The sequence below is a fragment of the Bombina bombina genome, chromosome 2 (assembly GCF_027579735.1).
Source record: "Bombina bombina isolate aBomBom1 chromosome 2, aBomBom1.pri, whole genome shotgun sequence".
Classification (NCBI taxonomy): domain Eukaryota; kingdom Metazoa; phylum Chordata; class Amphibia; order Anura; family Bombinatoridae; genus Bombina; species Bombina bombina.
Window position 1 is genome coordinate 977,705,402 of NC_069500.1, and position 17,845 is coordinate 977,723,246.

General features: G+C 36.9%; 1 protein-coding gene across 1 annotated transcript in view; it reads right to left on the bottom strand.

Annotated features, from left to right (window-relative positions):
* Window positions 1-3,015: 3,015 nt before the first annotated feature.
* The window catches only part of BDH2 (3-hydroxybutyrate dehydrogenase 2), a 41,445-nt gene continuing 26,615 nt past the window's right edge, over window positions 3,016-17,845 (bottom strand). Inside the window, exons 7-10 of the mRNA XM_053703504.1 lie at window positions 13,236-13,349; window positions 11,902-11,960; window positions 11,720-11,812; window positions 3,016-3,243 (exon numbers count right to left, since the gene is read on the bottom strand). Of these exons, the coding sequence (XP_053559479.1) occupies window positions 3,190-3,243; window positions 11,720-11,812; window positions 11,902-11,960; window positions 13,236-13,349 (320 nt within the window). The 3' untranslated portion in view covers window positions 3,016-3,189. The remainder of the gene's footprint in view (window positions 3,244-11,719; window positions 11,813-11,901; window positions 11,961-13,235; window positions 13,350-17,845) is intronic.

The following is a 17,845-nucleotide window of genomic DNA, read 5'->3' on the forward strand; positions in this document are numbered from 1 at the left end:
ACCATACATAGGTTCAAATGGAGGGGTTTGGAAAATTCTCAAAACCAGATTAATATTCCTAGGAGGAGTAACTGGATGAATAACTGTTTTTTCCCCTCAGTACTTTCTTGTGGTATAAAATAGATAAGGCCAAAATCTGAACATTAAGAGAAGTGGCTGATAAACCTTTCTCTAGGCCATCCTGAAGAAATTCAAGAATTCTAAAAATCATAATATAATTATAACCGTAACACTAGGATAAAAAGATCTTCCAAATTTTGTGGCAGATATGCCTGGTTATGGCCGTTTTTAGAGATTCCAAAATGTGCCCCCATTAAAAGGAGGTCAGTGTCAGATTCTCCCCCATCCCATGTTTACTGGTGGCAAAATAAGTGATTAAATAGATTCTACAGACATAAAATGTGATAAAGCACATGGCATAAAAAAAACTGCAGCTGTATAAATTATGTGATAACAAAGGTTAAAAAATAAGTAAAGGAAGGAATAGGTAGTAAAAGATAAAGTCTACCACCTTTGATATTTTCGTTTGTGTCATCTCTGTTAGGACTCCTAATTTTATTTTGGAATAAAACTGGCCTGGCTTTAATGTCGTCTATCCATGTTGTAGCCCTGCAGTGAACATGATCTCCTGTCTAAGTCTACAGTATTTCATCAAGACACACACACACATATATATATATATATATATATATATATATATATATATAACACACATGGACACATACTCATATACATACATACATACATACTCACACATAAACACACACACGTACATAAATGTAATAACAGTAAGCAAATTAACACTGGAGCATAAAGGGTTAAAAACAGAGTTCTGGTTAGAGAGAGTGAGCTTACTTTTTTTCACTTTTCCTGTAATTTAAAGGGACAGTCTACTACAAAAATGTTATTGTTTAAAAAGATAGATAATCCCTTTATTACCCATTCCCCTGTTTTGCACAGTGAACATGGTTACAATAATATACTTTTTACCTCTGCAATTACCTTGTATCTAAGCCTCTTCTGACCGCCACCTGATCACATGACTATTTATTTAATATCTATTGATTTGCATTTTAGCCAATTACTCATAGCTAACTCCACGGGCGTGAACACAATGTTATCTATATGACCAACATGAACTAGCAGTCTCCTTTTGTGAAAAGCAAATAAAAGCGCATGTGATAAGAGGCTGTCTGTAGTAGCTTAGAAACAGGCAGAAATTAAGAGGTTTAAATGTTATAAAGTATATTAATATAAAAATGTTTGTTGTGCAAAGCTGGGGAATGGGTAGTAAAGGCGTTATCTATCTTTTTAAATAATAACAATTTTGGTGTTGACTGTCCCTTAAACTCTGAAAATTGTATTTTAAATTCCACTGAGGTGCTATAAAGTAAAGTAAGGGATGCCGCCATGTCTAAACTTAAGTTTGAAGCTTATCTTACTATCCTGTTGCAAACAATCAGGAACATATATAAAACAGTCAATAAAACTAACTAATACAAACAAGGTTTCACACAGCTTTGTTTACACAAACTCTACTTTATTGCCTGGTGCAAATATCTTTCCCTAATTGTTCTCCACATAAGACAGAGATAAATAGAAAACTATTTCAAACATGGCAGCAAACATTACGTTATACAATCTAGAGTACTTTACAGAAACTAAACTTTTACACTTAAATAATCAAGATTCAACATCATGTAATATAATGTTAGAAATACAGTTGCATATTATTCTAAGGGCCCATTTATCAAGCTCCATATGGAGCTTGAGAGCCCGTGTTTCTGGCGAGCCGGAAACACCAGTTATGAAGCAGCGGTCTAAGGACCGCTGCTCCATAACCTGTCCACCTGCTCTGAGCAGGCGGACAGACATTGCCGTAATTCAACCCGATCGAGTCGATTAACACCCCCCTGCTGGCGGCCAATTGGTCGCGAATCTGCAAGGGGCGGCGTTGCACCAGCAGCTCACAAGAGCTGCTGGTGCAATGCTGAATACGGAGAGCATATTGCTCTCCGCATTCAGCAAGGTCTGTCGGACCTGATCCGCACTGTCGGATCAGGTCCGACAGACCTTTGTTAAATAGGCCCCTAAGGCTTATTTTTGCTTTGAATACATCATTATGTGTAGCATGTATTTACTGTAATACCGATCCCCGTTGAGAAAATAACAGAAAAATTAGTGGAATAGTGCATGGGAAGAAGTAAAGGCTGCCTCAGTAGCTCCGATAGCACTAAGTTTAAAGACAGTCAACTCAAAATTGAATGAAATGCAAACGTGCTAAAAAGTAGCCCAAACTGTATTAAAAGTTATGTGGTGTGTGAACATATTCCTGGGCTTTGTGAATCATAGTACATGTTTATGTGAATAACCGGTGGGCTATGAGATGCATTGTACTTACCCGTTAGCACCTATAACTACTGTGCTCACCTCAGACCCAACAAGAAAAAAAATCCATTAGACGAGCCCATCAGAGGCAGCGCAAACACAGTGCCATGCATCTTTTAAAGTGCTGCCACTATAAGCAAGGAGATTGGTGGATAAATACACATTTACTTGTGGGCACAGGGCCAGCATACACGGAACAGCACTTTGTAGAACAGGGGAGTGGTGTATAAAATCCACATTTCACCTAGGAGGCCTGTGACATCTTCGCACTGGAAGAAGATTTTCACTGCCTGTCTAACCCTTTGTCCTCTTTGTAGGTTCTCAGAGGAGGAAATAGGGTCTCAAGAAGGTTAATGAATCCCTTTCTATATCTTGCAGATCAGCACTTCAGAATTCACCTCACTCCATCAAGGAGGCAAAACTTGGACTGAGAAAGTCTGGGAGAGTTTAAAGCTTTGGTATACAGGAGTGTTTTTGCCTCCTCCTAGTGGATTGGAGTGTAATTCCCACATGTGATTATCTTGTGGACTCTCACCAACTTACGAAAGAAAAAGAAAACGTTAAGATCAAACTCAGAACACATTTTAACTTAAATCCTTTTTATGTTAAATAATTGTCTGAAACAGATTGAAAAAAGCACAGCACAGAAAACCTACTGGCTTGATTTATTTAATTTCCCATATGGTTTCATTATTCATTGTACAAAATTTGTTTCAAATGAAATTGCTCTAATTCGCAACTGCTTCCCAATTCTTTATATGTCTGTTTAGGCCTCTTCCGCATGATCCACCTGAGCATGATTTACAGACTCCAGCCGCCATCAATAATATGCTCATTACCAGTGACGTAAGCAGACTGAAAAAAGGAGACAGAATATATTATACAATGGCATATCATCTTTTTAATATTTATTTTGAATAATGTAAATAAAACACTTACTTTTATTCGACCAATTCTACTCTATATATGAGTTTTGTTTTGGACAGGACAGACTTGCCCCATATTTATTTGCCTAAACTGCTATTTGAAACTGCTGTAATGGAAATGATACATAGGGGTCTATTTATCAAATGCTTTTGCCAGCCTTCGACCCGCTACGACTGCAGGTTCTCAAAAGAAAACCTGCAGACCGTGTTTAACAAGCAGCGGTTATCAGACCGCTGCTTCCCTAACCTTTTGCCACCTCTTAGGTGGCGAATTTCAATCTCCCCGATCTTGTCCGACCAGGGAGATTGCCAGCTCCTGCCCATGCATGATTGGCTGTGCCCGGGCAGGGGGCAGGATTGCAAGCTAGCGCAAAATAACGCTTGTGTGCAATGCTGAATTCTGTCAGTGGAATTCAGCCGCCAGAGGAAAGCTGGTGTGCACCCCTGTCTGTCCCAGCTTCATAAATTGACCCCATAAAATAACCAATATCCTATTAAGCTGCCTTAGCACAATGTAACTTTTTGGCATTTCATAAATAAAAGGTAAAAATAATAAAAATATATGTACCCTTTAGAGCAGGTTTTAAATACAAGAACACTACATGGCGCCATAAAAACAAAAATTAAACTTACATTTTGTAATGCAGCTTCAGCATTTTTAAAGGAACAATATGCCTTGTAATTTGCTGTCTAAAAATAATTACCATACAACGTGGGTGTCAAAAGGGTCTGAATGCATTAACATTTTATTTGCTGCAACTGGTTTTAACCCCTTAATGACCGAGGACGTGCAGGGTACGTCCTCAAAAAAAAGGCAGTTAACGCCTGAGGACGTACCCTGCACGTCCTCGGTGTGGAAAGCAGCTGGAAGCGATCCTGCTCACTTCCAGCTGCTTTCCGGTTATTGCAGTGATGCCTCGATATGGAGGCATCCTGCAATAACCTTACATGGCCATTCGATGCAGAGAGAGCCACTCTGTGGCCCTCTCTGCACCAGACATCGATGGCCGGTATCGTTGGTGGGTGGGAGCCGACTTGGGAGGCGGGTGGGCGGCCATCGGTGTGCCGTGTGATGTCAAGGGGGGCGGGATCGGGGGCGGGACCGTCTGGGGCGCGCACGGACGCGCGCGTGTGCATGGAGGGTGGCGGGCGGGCGCGTGCACGGGGCGGGAGCGGGTGGGAACGGCTACACTACGGAAAATGATTAAAAAGTTAAAAGTGGCCTAAGCACCAAAAAACCCCCACAAAAAGAGATCGTGGAGGGGTGGGGGGTTGGTTTTGTGTAGGGGGAAGCTACACTACAGAAAAGTTTAAAAAATGTAAAACAAAACTGCCAGTACCCAAGATGGCACCCATTAAGTTAGAGTGGGAGGGTTATAGAGCTGTTTGGGGGGGGGATCAGTGAGGTTGGGGGCTAAGGGGGGATAGTACACTGCAGCATATGTAAATATGCTTTTTAAAAAAAAAATACCAAAAAAACAAATATAGCTTTTATTTTAGTACTGGCAGACTTTCTGCTAGTACTTAAAATGGCGGGGACAATTGTGGGGTGGGGGAGGGAAGAGAGCTGTTTGGGAGGGATCAGGGGGTCTGATGTTTCAGGTGGGAGGCTGAGCTCTACACTAAATCTAATAATAACCCTGCAAGCTCCCTACAAGCTACCGAATTAACCCCTTCACTGCTAGCCATAATACACGTGTGATGCGCAGCGGCATTTAGCGGCCTTCAAAATACCAAAAAGCAACGTCAAAGCCATATATGTCTGCTATTTTTGAACAAAGGGGATCCCAGAGAAGCATTTACAACCATTTGTTCCATAACTGCACAAGCTGTTTGTAAATGATTTCAGTGAGAAACCTAAAATTGTGAAAAATTTAACGTTTTTTTTAATTTGATCGCATTTGGCGGTGAAATGGTGGCATGAAATATACCAAAATGGGCCTAGATCAATACTTGGGGTTGTCTATTACACTACACTAAAGCTAAAATTACCCCACATGCTCCCTAATTAACCCCTTCACTGCTGGGCATAATACACGTGTGGTGCGCAGTGACATTTACTGGCATTCTAATTACCAAAAAGCAACACCAAAGCCATATAAGTATGCTATTTGTGAACAAAGGGGATCCCAGAGAAGAATTTACAACCATTTGTGCCATAATTCCACAAGCTGTTTGTAAATAATTTCAGTGAGAAACCTAAAGTTTGTGAAAAAATTTGTGAAAAAGTGAACGATTTTTTTTTATTTGATCGCATTTGGCGGTGAAATGGTGGCATGAAATATACCAAAATTGGCCTAGATCAATACTTTGGGATGTCTACTAAAAAAAAATATATACATGTCAATGGATATTCAGAGATTCCTGAAAGATATCAGTGTTCTAATGTAACTAGCGCTAATTTTGAAAAAATATGGTTTGGAAATAGCAAAGTGCTACTTGTATTTATGGCCCTATAACTTGCAAAAAAAGCAAAGAACATGTAAACATTGGGTATTTCTAAACTCAGGACAAAATTTAGAAACTATTTAGCATTGGTATTTTATGGTGGTTGTAGATATGTAACAGATTTTGGGGGTCAAAGTTAGAAAAAGTGTTTTTTTTTTTCAATTTTTCCTCATATTTTATAAAGATTTTTATAGTAAATTATAAGATATGATGAAAATAATGGTATCTTTAGAAAGTCCATTTAATGGTGAGAAAAACGGTATATAATATGTGTGGGTACAGTAAATGAGTAAGAGGAAAATTACAGCTAAACACAAACACCGCAAAAATGTAAAAATAGCCTTGGTCCCAAACGGACAGAAAATGGAAAAGTGCTGTGGTCATTAAGGGGTTAAATAGCTAAATTCTAACCACCTTGCGTTATTTAAAGGGATATGAAACCCAAAATTGTTTCTTCCTGATTCAGAGTATATAATTTTAAACAACTTTTCAGTTTACTTCTATTATATAATTTGCATCATTATGTTTGTATCCTTTGTTGAAGAAGCAGAAAAGAGCTATCGGGAACTAGCTGAATACTTTGGGTGAGCCAATAACCTGAGGCATATATGTGCTGCCACCAATCAGCAGCTCTTGAGCCTATAATATATAGTATATAAAAAGCATAAAACAAATAAGAAGTAATTTGGAAAGTTGTTATACATTCACATGCTCTATTTGAATCATGAAAGATTCAAAGGGCTAGTTAACAAGTGGAGCGCTAAATTATCACAAGCCCACAAACCGGCGACTAACGACTTTTCACGTTTAATCTAGCCCAAAATGTTTAATTATGAGAAATAAAAAAAATAATTAAATTTCATTATTTATTTTGCCCCATTTTTTCTATAATTTATATCTGAAAATGACATATTTTTCACTTCTGAGATTTGGAACTGCACACTGCAGTCTTCACAAAACTAATCTTGATACTTATCTGTCCCTAATTGATGTCAGCAAATATGATAAGGAACTACAAAACAATGGGGATTCTACTAACAAAATAAAAGTGGCTAGTTTTGTTTACTCCATTAGCAAGTCTGGATTTCCTTATTCAAAGGGACATGAAACACTATGGGCTAGCGATATTAGTGCTCCACAAGTGAACTGCAATTTACTGATCTGATCTCTGGTTTATTTTATAAGCACCAATTGCTACCGCAAGCTTGTGGTAGCAATAACCAGCCACTTGTAATGGCTGGTTATTTATCACGCACCCACAAATTGGCAACTTTGCCCGATTGCGAGCATGTGATAAATTAGCGGTCCACTTGTAATCTAGCCCTTAGTTGGTTAGTCTTGTCATCGCTTGGAATGCCATAAAAAAGGAGGTAAAATGTATTCAAGTTATATACAAATGCTGAAAATGCTCATAATGCTCAAATGAAGCAAATTAGGAAACTAAAAAATGATGTGAAAACCCAAACAAGGAGAACTAGCTGCATTGTGTTACAGACATCCCTAACCTTCAGTTTACAACACTTGGTAGTAAAATGATTACAATTATTATTACTAGAATAGAATTGACTACATATCCTTTTTTAAATAAGGAATATTATTATATTTTAAGTTTTAAATTTAGAATAGAATGTGTTGAATTCAAGCTTTATTATAATTTTGTTTATCGTTCTTAAAGGACCATCAAAGTCAAAATGAAACTTTCATGGGTCAGATAGACTAGGGAAGGCCAATTGGCGGCCGCTGCAGTAATTCATATGGTCCTAAGAAAAGCAGAATTAAAATGTGTAGTGGACATTGTTAGGAAATATATCATTATTTGTGTTTTTTTATTGTGTGTTAGGAAGTTGGCCATCACTGAGATAAACCATGTAATTTTAAAAGACTGTTCAATTTATTTCTATCATCAAATGTATTTTGCTCTCTGGTATCCTTTGTTACAGAGATAGACTACAATTCAGCAATATATTACTGGTAAGTAATTAGTCACTACATACATATTCCTGTTGTCATTAGTTCACCAGATGTATTTAACCCCCCCACAAGTGAATTGTTGCATCGTAGTCTATCTAGGTATGTGTGCGAGAAAATCTGCAATAATAAAATGCTCTAACACATGAAAGCATTTTACTTTCTATGATGTCCCATTATATTAATGATACTTTATTTTTTAACTCCATGTAAATAACTTGAAGAGCAAGATAATTCATAAGAAATGGTTTTGTACTCTGACACTAACACTGGCACAAGGAATGCTATGGGCTTAGCAATAAACTGTGCATACTCAGTGCCATCCGATGATATTACAGGATTATGTTTTGTGGCATATCATGAATTTATAAGTGAAATACGCTCAATTTTATAAAGAATGTTTTTTTTTTAATTTCGTCTACTGATTGCAATGTTTTGTGTGTTGCTTGTGCACATACTAATTATTATAAAATGTGGCTAATATTTTTTACCTATTTATTGCAACATTTTGTGTTTATTAGCAGCTTTATAAGTAAAATCTACACATATCTTAGGGTGACTGATATTTTCAGAGGCTAACAAACCACAATATCTAGGCTACCTTCATGACAATACTTAGTAATACAAAGACAATTTACTATTTGTAATACATGGCAACAAGCCCGCCAAAGAGCTGGTGTAAAAAGCTGCTGTATAACATATTAAAGGCTCAGTGTACTGTAAAATTGTTTTTCCCTTAATGTGTTTGCAATTACATATTCTACCAGCTGCAGAGAAATTGCTTCTTTAGGCTTATTTGTAATGCATAATAGCTGGTTTTGTTCTTTGAAACCACAACCCATTAAAATGGGTTGAGCTTGCAGAGAAATCAGATCTCTTTATTTTATCGCTTTTTCTACACACATGCTTCTTTATATTATCTCTGTCTGTATACCAAAAGCCCAATATTAGGGAATCATGATCAATAACTTGCCGGGATGGAGAGAAATCTCGCCAAAACTTTGGCAGCGTTTGAGCATTATTTTGTAGGTGTCTCTCTTTCACATCCAGAACTCCACTTAAAGAGATAAACAACTCTCAAGAAAAAAATTGCCTTTTTAAAAGTGTTTGATGGACCTTGATTAGATCATTACGCCAGAGTGGAGAGGTTTAGATCAGCAGGCCCTTAGAGAGAACAACTGAAATTTAGCATCTTATAGCTTATCTCCCCCTACCCCCACTAGGGGTGTAATTTTGTCTGCTGGCTATGTTTACACAGCTTTTCTATATGCTATACTTAAAGGGACATAAAACCCAAATTTTATTCTTTCTTGATTCAGACAGAACATACAATTGTGAACAACATTTCCAATTTACTTCTATTATCAAATTTTCTTTGTTTTCTTGTAATCCTTTGTTCAAAGACATTAAGTTCAGGAGTGTACACGTATCTGCAGCACTACAGGGAGTGCAGAATTATTAGGCAAGTTGTATTTTTGAGGATTAATTTTATTATTGAACAACAACCATGTTCTCAATGAACCCAAAAAACTCATTAATATCAAAGCTGAATAGTTTTGGAAGTAGTTTTTAGTTTGTTTTTTATTTTACGGGGATATCTGTGTGTGCAGGTGACTATTACTGTGCATAATTATTAGGCAACTTAACAAAAAACAAATATATACCCATTTCAATTATTTATGTTTACCAGTGAAACCAATATAACATCTCAACATTCACAAATATACATTTCTGACATTCAAAAACAAAACAAAAACAAATCAGTGACCAATATAGCCACCTTTCTTTGCAAGGACACTCAAAAGCCTGCCATCCATGGATTCTGTCAGTGTTTTGATCTGTTCACCATCAACATTGCGTGCAGCAGCAACCACAGCCTCCCAGACACTGTTCAGAGAGGTGTACTGTTTTCCCTCCTTGTAAATCTCACATTTGATGATGGACCACAGGTTCTCAATGGGGTTCAGATCAGGTGAACAAGGAGGCCATGTCATTAGATTTTCTTCTTTTATACCCTTTCTTGCCAGCCACGCTGTGGAGTACTTGGACGCGTGTGATGGAGCATTGTCCTGCATGAAAATCATGTTTTTCTTGAAGGATGTAGACTTCTTCCTGTACCACTGCTTGAAGAAGGTGTCTTCCAGAAACTGGCAGTAGGACTGGGAGTTGATCTTGACTCCATCCTCAACCCGAAAAGGCCCCACAAGCTCATCTTTGATGATACCAGCCCAAACCAGTACTCCACCTCCACCTTGCTGGCGTCTGAGTCGGACTGGAGCTCTCTGCCCTTTACCAATCCAGCCACGGGCCCATCCATCTGGCCCATCAAGACTCACTCTCATTTCATCAGTCCATAAAACCTTAGAAAAATCAGTCTTGAGATATTTCTTGGCCAGGTCTTGACATTTCAGCTTGTGTGTCTTGTTCAGTGGTGGTCGTCTTTCAGCCTTTCTTACCTTGGCCATGTCTCTGAGTATTGCACACCTTGTGCTTTTGGGCACTCCAGTGATGTTGCAGCTCTGAAATATGGCCAAACTGGTGGCAAGTGGCATCTTGGCAGCTGCACGCTTGACTTTTCTCAGTTCATGGGCAGTTATTTTGCGCCTTGGTTTTTCCACACGCTTCTTGCGACCCTGTTGACTATTTTGAATGAAACGCTTGATTGTTCGATGATCACGCTTCAGAAGCTTTGCAATTTTAAGAGTGCTGCATCCCTCTGCAAGATATCTCACTATTTTTGACTTTTCTGAGCCTGTCAAGTCCTTCTTTTGACCCATTTTGCCAAAGGAAAGGAAGTTGCCTAATAATTATGCACACCTGATATAGGGTGTTGATGTCATTAGACCACACCCCTTCTCATTACAGAGATGCACATCACCTAATATGCTTAATTGGTAGTAGGCTTTCGAGCCTATACAGCTTGGAGTAAGACAACATGCACAAAGAGGATGATGTGGTCAAAATACTCATTTGCCTAATAATTCTGCACTCCCTGTATATGGAAACAGTTTTACAACAATGTTAAACATTAGCAAGAGCACTAGATGGCAGCACTATTTTCTGTCATTTAGATCTCCAGACATGTGCACGCTACATATCTAGATATCTCTTCAACAAAGAATAACATGAAAACTACACAAATTTTATAATAGAAGTACATTGGAGACTTTTTTTAAATTGTATTTTCTACCTGAACCTTGAAAGAAAAATGTTAGGTTTCATGTCCCTTTAAGTATACAAACCTTCAGTTTAAGTAGGGATACAACAGATAAATCAGCTATTTCAAAGGTAAATTAGCTATTTGTAAACAATTTAATATACTTAGCCTGTAAAATGGATAATTGGGAAGAATTTAAAGGGGAATATAATTTATACCCCCTTTTTTTCCTCTCACGACACTTTAAGTAATAGATGAATAATCATTCTTTTTTTATATCCCTTATTCTTTTTCCCCTCACATTCTGAGTGATAGAAAGAATGAATAATCACTTCCCCCTTTTTTTACACCCTTTTTAGTAATAGAAGAATAATTACTAGTTTTTTTAGATCACTTATCACCCTTATTTTGTGATATACTAACTCATATCAGTTGTTTCATTTGTATTTTATTTCTAAGTCCTTAAATGTCTTTTGCATCTATTTGCAGTTTGTTTCCAGTGTATATTTTGTACTGTCAGATAATATTTTTATATGTATATATTTATTTAGATTTGAAAAACATTTTTGAAGCAAATTGTTAATGTTTTTTTTATTCTTTTAATAAAAAAAAGATATTAAAAATATATACGTATTTTAACTAAAAAAAAAACCATAAGGAAAATGTGACAAAATGAATATGTGATCAGACAATTGGTCTGTAACTTTATGCACACGATTTCAGTGTACTACACTGTTTTAACATAATTAAATTCTGTGCAACCCAAGGCAAATTGTAGTTCTTAGTATACTGAGATAAAACAAATGGCTTTTAGCGGTATTCTATGACTTACTTCATCAGAAGCCAAATAAACACATAGATGGGCTACTTCTTCGGCAGTGGCCATTCTGCCAGTTTTTTGTCTTGCAAGGAAGTCTTTTAAAGCCTAGAAATACCAAAAATGTATATTTACAAATAAAATTAATGGGGAATTGAAAATAATGAAGCCGAGATGGAAAACTATTTCCTTCCTACCTGTTCAGGGTTTGGCCTGGCTTGTATCCTTTCCCTTAAGGATGGGGTGTCCACCGTCCCTACACAAAAAGATTTTAAAGCATGTTAACGTTCCATTATTGTACTCCCAATATATAGATATCCCTGAGACACATAGACCTTATTTACAGAATAGCTCAAATATTGTTTCTTATGAACTCTTGTGGTCCAAAAAATCCCTGAGACACATAGACCTTAGTCGCAGTATGCAGTAGTAAAAGCTCCGAACTAAGTAGCTCAATGTCTGGTTCTTAAAGACTCTTCCAGATCACACGCACTGTGTGTGTAAATAAGTATTTATATTAACACATAAAAAACATCCAATGAGGTGTCTTAAAAAAAACCTGTAAAATATATTAAGAGGTTCCATCATGGTAAGCGTTATTTAACTATTTTTTCATCTAAGTATGGAATGTTGAGCTTACAATTTGTGCCAGCTACTCTAAATGTGCAAGGTAGTACCTTTAATTGTGCAGTACTCTATGCAGACTAAGAGGAGCAAAGAAGGAATAGGGGATTTAAAAAAGAAAAGAAAGTAGCAGATCAGTTACCCATGACCCTTGGATATTTAGCTTTGTGGACATTTTTTTCTGCCCCTAAAACATATGGTCTATAACTAACACTGGTATAGAACCTCCTTGTTGCCTGACTGGTGACACAATATAAATGGCACTGTCTGTGCCTTCACTACGGTTTAAGAAGATACATACAGGTTTATAATGTTAAGGTCTCTCAGTAAAGTTCTTTTAAAACCTGTAATGGTACCAACACTAAACACTGCTCAGCCTTTGAGCTTTAGCGCACTTACTACTAAATCTGAATGGCTGATGGGTACAATGCGCGTTAGCAGGAAGTGTACAACTGTACTGTTGGATAATGGCTGATTTGCGCTGCAGTGGTGGCAACTATAAGATTTATACCTTTGTTTTTGCATGGACCTTTTATCTGCCAGTTTATAATTGGATAACCGATTGTTGTATTAGTTTGTTTCATTTTAAACAAACAGCTTTTACTTTGGGTTTTTTCTCCCAGAAAATTTATGTTAAAATGTTAAGAGTTTTAATATTACTTTTTCATATGGATGATATAAAAAGTTTAAATGTCTTGTTATGGTGCAAGTGTTTTATAACATAACACAATCAGGGAATGCACTGGATTCCTTTGTCTGGGAATTCCAAACAATCTACTAAAAGTAAACTACAGCAAGCAACAGTTGGTCTTTATGCATTTTCAAGTTGGTATTTGCTTTTAAGAACAATCCCCGATTTATAAAGAAAGACTAAATATGACCTGTTGTGTCACTTGGATATACTGACCAGGACATATGCAGTTGCATCGGATGCCTTGTTCAATGAAGTCTGCAGCAACAGATTTTGTTAGGCCAATTACTGCCGCCTTAGATGTGCTATATACACACCTGTTTACAACACCTACAGTAAAAATACAAAATAAAAAGATTTATAATAGCCAAAGAGAAAGGAAAACTTAATAGAAACAAATGGTAACTCACCATGAAAGGAAAGAATGCTAATCAAAGTCAATGACATTAATAAACAGATATCAGCACTTCTGAAATAAACATCATCAATTTCTTAAAGAGACAGTAAAGTCAACATTAAAAGTCACGATTCAGATATAGCGTGCAATTTCAAACAACTTTCCCATTTACTTCTATTATCACATTTGCTTTGTAGTCTTCATTTTCTTTGTTGAAGAACATATCTAAGTAGCCTGATAGGAGCTCAGGAGTGTGCACTTGTCTTTAGCAGTCTATAGCAGTAGTGTTTGTATCTATGTATAACATTGCTGCCAAATGGCTAAAGACACATGCATGATCCTCACATTACTCTTTAAGAAAGGATACAAAAAGAGAACTAAGCAAAATCAATAATAGAAGTAAATTGGAAAGTTGTTTAAAACTTTATGATCTATCAATTCCATTTAATTGTAATTTTGACTTTACTGTCCCTTTATGTTTCTTTTACCCATAACAGCAATAAAAATATGAATGCCCTACAATCATTAATAGTTATTAATAATATTTTTTTTTATAAAAAAAGGTTAAACTCGCTGTTACTACCAATAAATCAGTTGGATCTACTTCTCTAAAGACAAAATTTAACAGATACATTATTTATAGGGCCTTCAATATTTCTGTAGCATCAGGAACAAGCAGCCAAATCATTTCAGTGCACTAATAATTGGGAAACAAACTTAAAAATCTTAATACACTAGTAGCAGAATTTTTTTTTTTAATCAGGACATCCCACCCACTTATTGCATAAGGCGCATTAGTATATATGATGCTTTGCACATTTGGTACTAATGCTAGAAGTTTCACACATGCTGAGCACATAAATATTGTGATTAATACTTGTTTGGGAATTATTTTTTTTCCACTAAACCAATTGTATAAACATAGTTCTTCCCATAATAGTGATTAATAACTTTCTGGTGTTATGGACTGAATTTTTGTATACTTAACATGCTCTGAATCTTATTACCAATATATACTGCTATAGCTCCTTTAATCTATACACACTTATATAGCATTTGAAATGATCACCATATTGCCCTATTGTAATCCTCTGGGTCACTTGCAGGCCAAGAACAGCTTGAACCTCTATCTTTTTAGCAACCACTACACTGGTACTGTTATCATAAATGAGAAGTACAGATTCTGTTAGATTTTAGAACCAATGATTAGCTATACTAAAACACACATCTGTTTTCTAGTAACCACACAACTGGTATTTTATTGAATATAAATTATTTGTATATAGGGTTGCCACCTTTTCCTCAAAGAAATACCGGCCATGGGTGGGTGGGGCCACAAAAGGACGTGGCCACAAAAAGGTGGGGCCAAAAAAGAGGCAGAGTAACTCAATGTAACATGCCCCTACGAGACAGGTACCGGGTGCCTGGAGCTCAGTTCTCGTAAAGCACTGTGGATATCCTAAAGCACATGGTTTGTGAATCACTGATATTGAATGTGAGAAATAAAAGTATAAACAGTCACAGTTTTGAAACATGTAAAATATTTATTTAAAATTATTATTAACTGTTTAACTAATATTTTCAGATATACAAGGTGTGCTGGTTTTTAAGAGGTTCTGTTGTTTTTTTTACATAAAACTTTGATGAGAACGGCTTGAAGGCAAATAAAGGTGCATGTCAGCCTACACAGAATACAAGGGTTTGCATGAAGATTTTAAAAGTAAAATTACAGGTATGTAACAGTGGGCCCAATAGCAAAACAAAAAGACAGTCCACCAAACTTACAAAAACTAAAACATTCAGAAACTTTCTGTCTATAATAAATTACCAGAAGTCTTAAGGTCACAGTGTTCAGGCTAAAGTTATTCTAATTACAATAGAATATTAGCAGCTGGTTAGTCACATTTTCTTTCCCTCATTTATTTATGGATATGTGCAACAGAGTTATTTTTTCTTGAAGGTATATTTTGTGTTTGACTTAGCTGCTTTCATCAATTGGGCATTTTTTAATGCCATGTCATAAAACTCTGAGCAAGAATAAAGTAAATTATAGCGAATGCAAAGTTCGCTCTTGACTATCTGCATACCTAGCCTGTTTCTTTCATCAGTCCACAAATTGTTCATGACACTAAAAACACGTTCAACAAAAAGCATTGCTGCAAGGAATGGCCAGAACTGCTTGTACTATTTGTAGCAAATTTGGTGCATCTGTGTTTTTAAAGAACTGAACCCATTTGTCAGGACAGGAAAGAACTTCCATGCTCATAATTGTTGGTAATGATTCTTTTAACAGCCAGTATTCTCTGTATAACTCCTCATTCTCAATTCTGTTGGCAATCTTTACAACTTCACAGAGCTTAATGATATTGGCAAACGATGGGACCTTCTCAAAATTCAAACAAGCAAAGGAAAGCTTCTCTGCAACAGCTTGGGCAAATCTTGGTTTACTTTGAACCCCAAAAAAGCTATCTTACCTTCTGTTTTGTAGCTGATGCCTAATGCTACACATTACCGAGTACAGTTCAGGGGCAGTCACTGAATCTTTTTCCAAAGTTGTAATAGTTTTGGTGAAAAAGGACATTAACTAATGCACAAAATAGAGGTAGCACTCTGGTAGTGTGAGGGTTGTGCTTAGGGCATCTTGTTGGTCTTTTATAAAGGTCCATATGACTGGATAACACTCTTCTTCCCCACACTGCAGAAAATAAACTTTTATGGCCTCCCAATCTAAAAGCAGTCTTATCAACGGCAGCAAAAAGACTCAGCCATCTAGTTGGGACATGGCGTAGAACCTTATGATATTCCTGGTGCACAAATTCATCACATGTTTTTAATTTGCTTACATTTTTTGCACTGCATGAAAAATCTTCAAGACTAGGTTCTCTACGTCAAAGCTTAGGGTTTTCAGTGCATATTTTGCTGTGTTGTGTAACACATGGCAGTTGCAGTTTGCTTTTATGAGATCTGGTTGTGAATCTTTCAGTCTCTTATAGACTGAACATTTTTTGCCATAATTAAAAGAAGCATTATCTGCAGTATAAGCGATCATGTTCTTAATGTCCAAGTTGAGACTGCTTAGAACATTCATAAGATAAGTGCTCACTGACTCAGAAGACTCGTCAGGCTCCTCATAGAAGTCTAGCAATCCATCTTTGATGCCACTAGTGGCATTAAAAAAACGTACTGCTAGCGGAAAGAACTTGCGATTACCCTTATTGCTTGCATCTGTGGCAATGGCATAAGAGCATGAAATGTTTAGCATTTCCTCTAAAACGCTGTGAGCTGAATAAGGTGCTAGCACATTTTCAACCAGACATTCCATTTTAAGTTCTTCCAAGATGGATTTTACTGGCTACTTTAGAATCATGAAATAACTTTGTACTTCGCTTGCTCCCACAGTCAGACGATAGATAACTATGGTGATGCTGAACCAGGGGCGTATTTAGGTTTTGTGCTGCCCTAGGCACTTAAAATTCTGCTGCCCCCCCACCCCCTACCCCCCCCCTAAGTTTTAGGCTGTTTTTTGGCCATAATATTTTTTGGTCATGGTGTAATTTGAAAATATATATATATATATATATATATATATATAAAAATAAATACACAACCCCTCTCCATCACATACACACACACACACACAGCCCCTCTCCCCCCCCCAACACACAGCCACTCTCACACACACACAGCCACTCTTACACACACACACATTCATCATACATATATACACTCATACACAAAATTCCCCATGAATACTCCTAATAGCTATTTTGCAAAAATACTTCCACATGACTGGCTTGTTCCCAACATACAGATTTAAATAATTTTGAGTAAGGGGCTAACTTGCATATACACAACCAGATTCCACTTCTCAAAAAGATAAAAATTTAAAATTTCCACAAAACATGTCAGGGTCTATAGATAATTTACACCCAACAAAGATTTTTTTTTTACATATAAAACACATTTAATAAGAGATTTTGATTCTATGTTATATTAAACAACAGGAAAATATAATCCCAAGTCCCAACCCAGTTCTACTGAAATAAAATAAGATCATGAACAGTTTATCTGGGGGACTGTGAATGCCTAGTAATCTAGTATGCATTTATCAGCACCTGGAGGTGCATTTATGTTGTAAGGTTTGAGGCTCTGAGTCACTGAGTGTCTTTACTGTGGATTCAATTCAACAGTGGTTTCAGTGAGGGCGGGGACTGGACTCCTTCCCTGCCAGCTCTCTCCATGGTACGTTCCTCATTACTGGATAGATCTCTAGACTCTAAACTTGTATTAAATCTTTCAGAGCAGGGCCAAACAGTGTTGATGTAATCTGTAACAACTGCTTCGGCACCGCTTGGCCCGCCTGCACACTCTGAAAGATAAAGTTTAAAGACCCAGTAATGAGGAATGTACCATGAAGAGAGCAGGCATG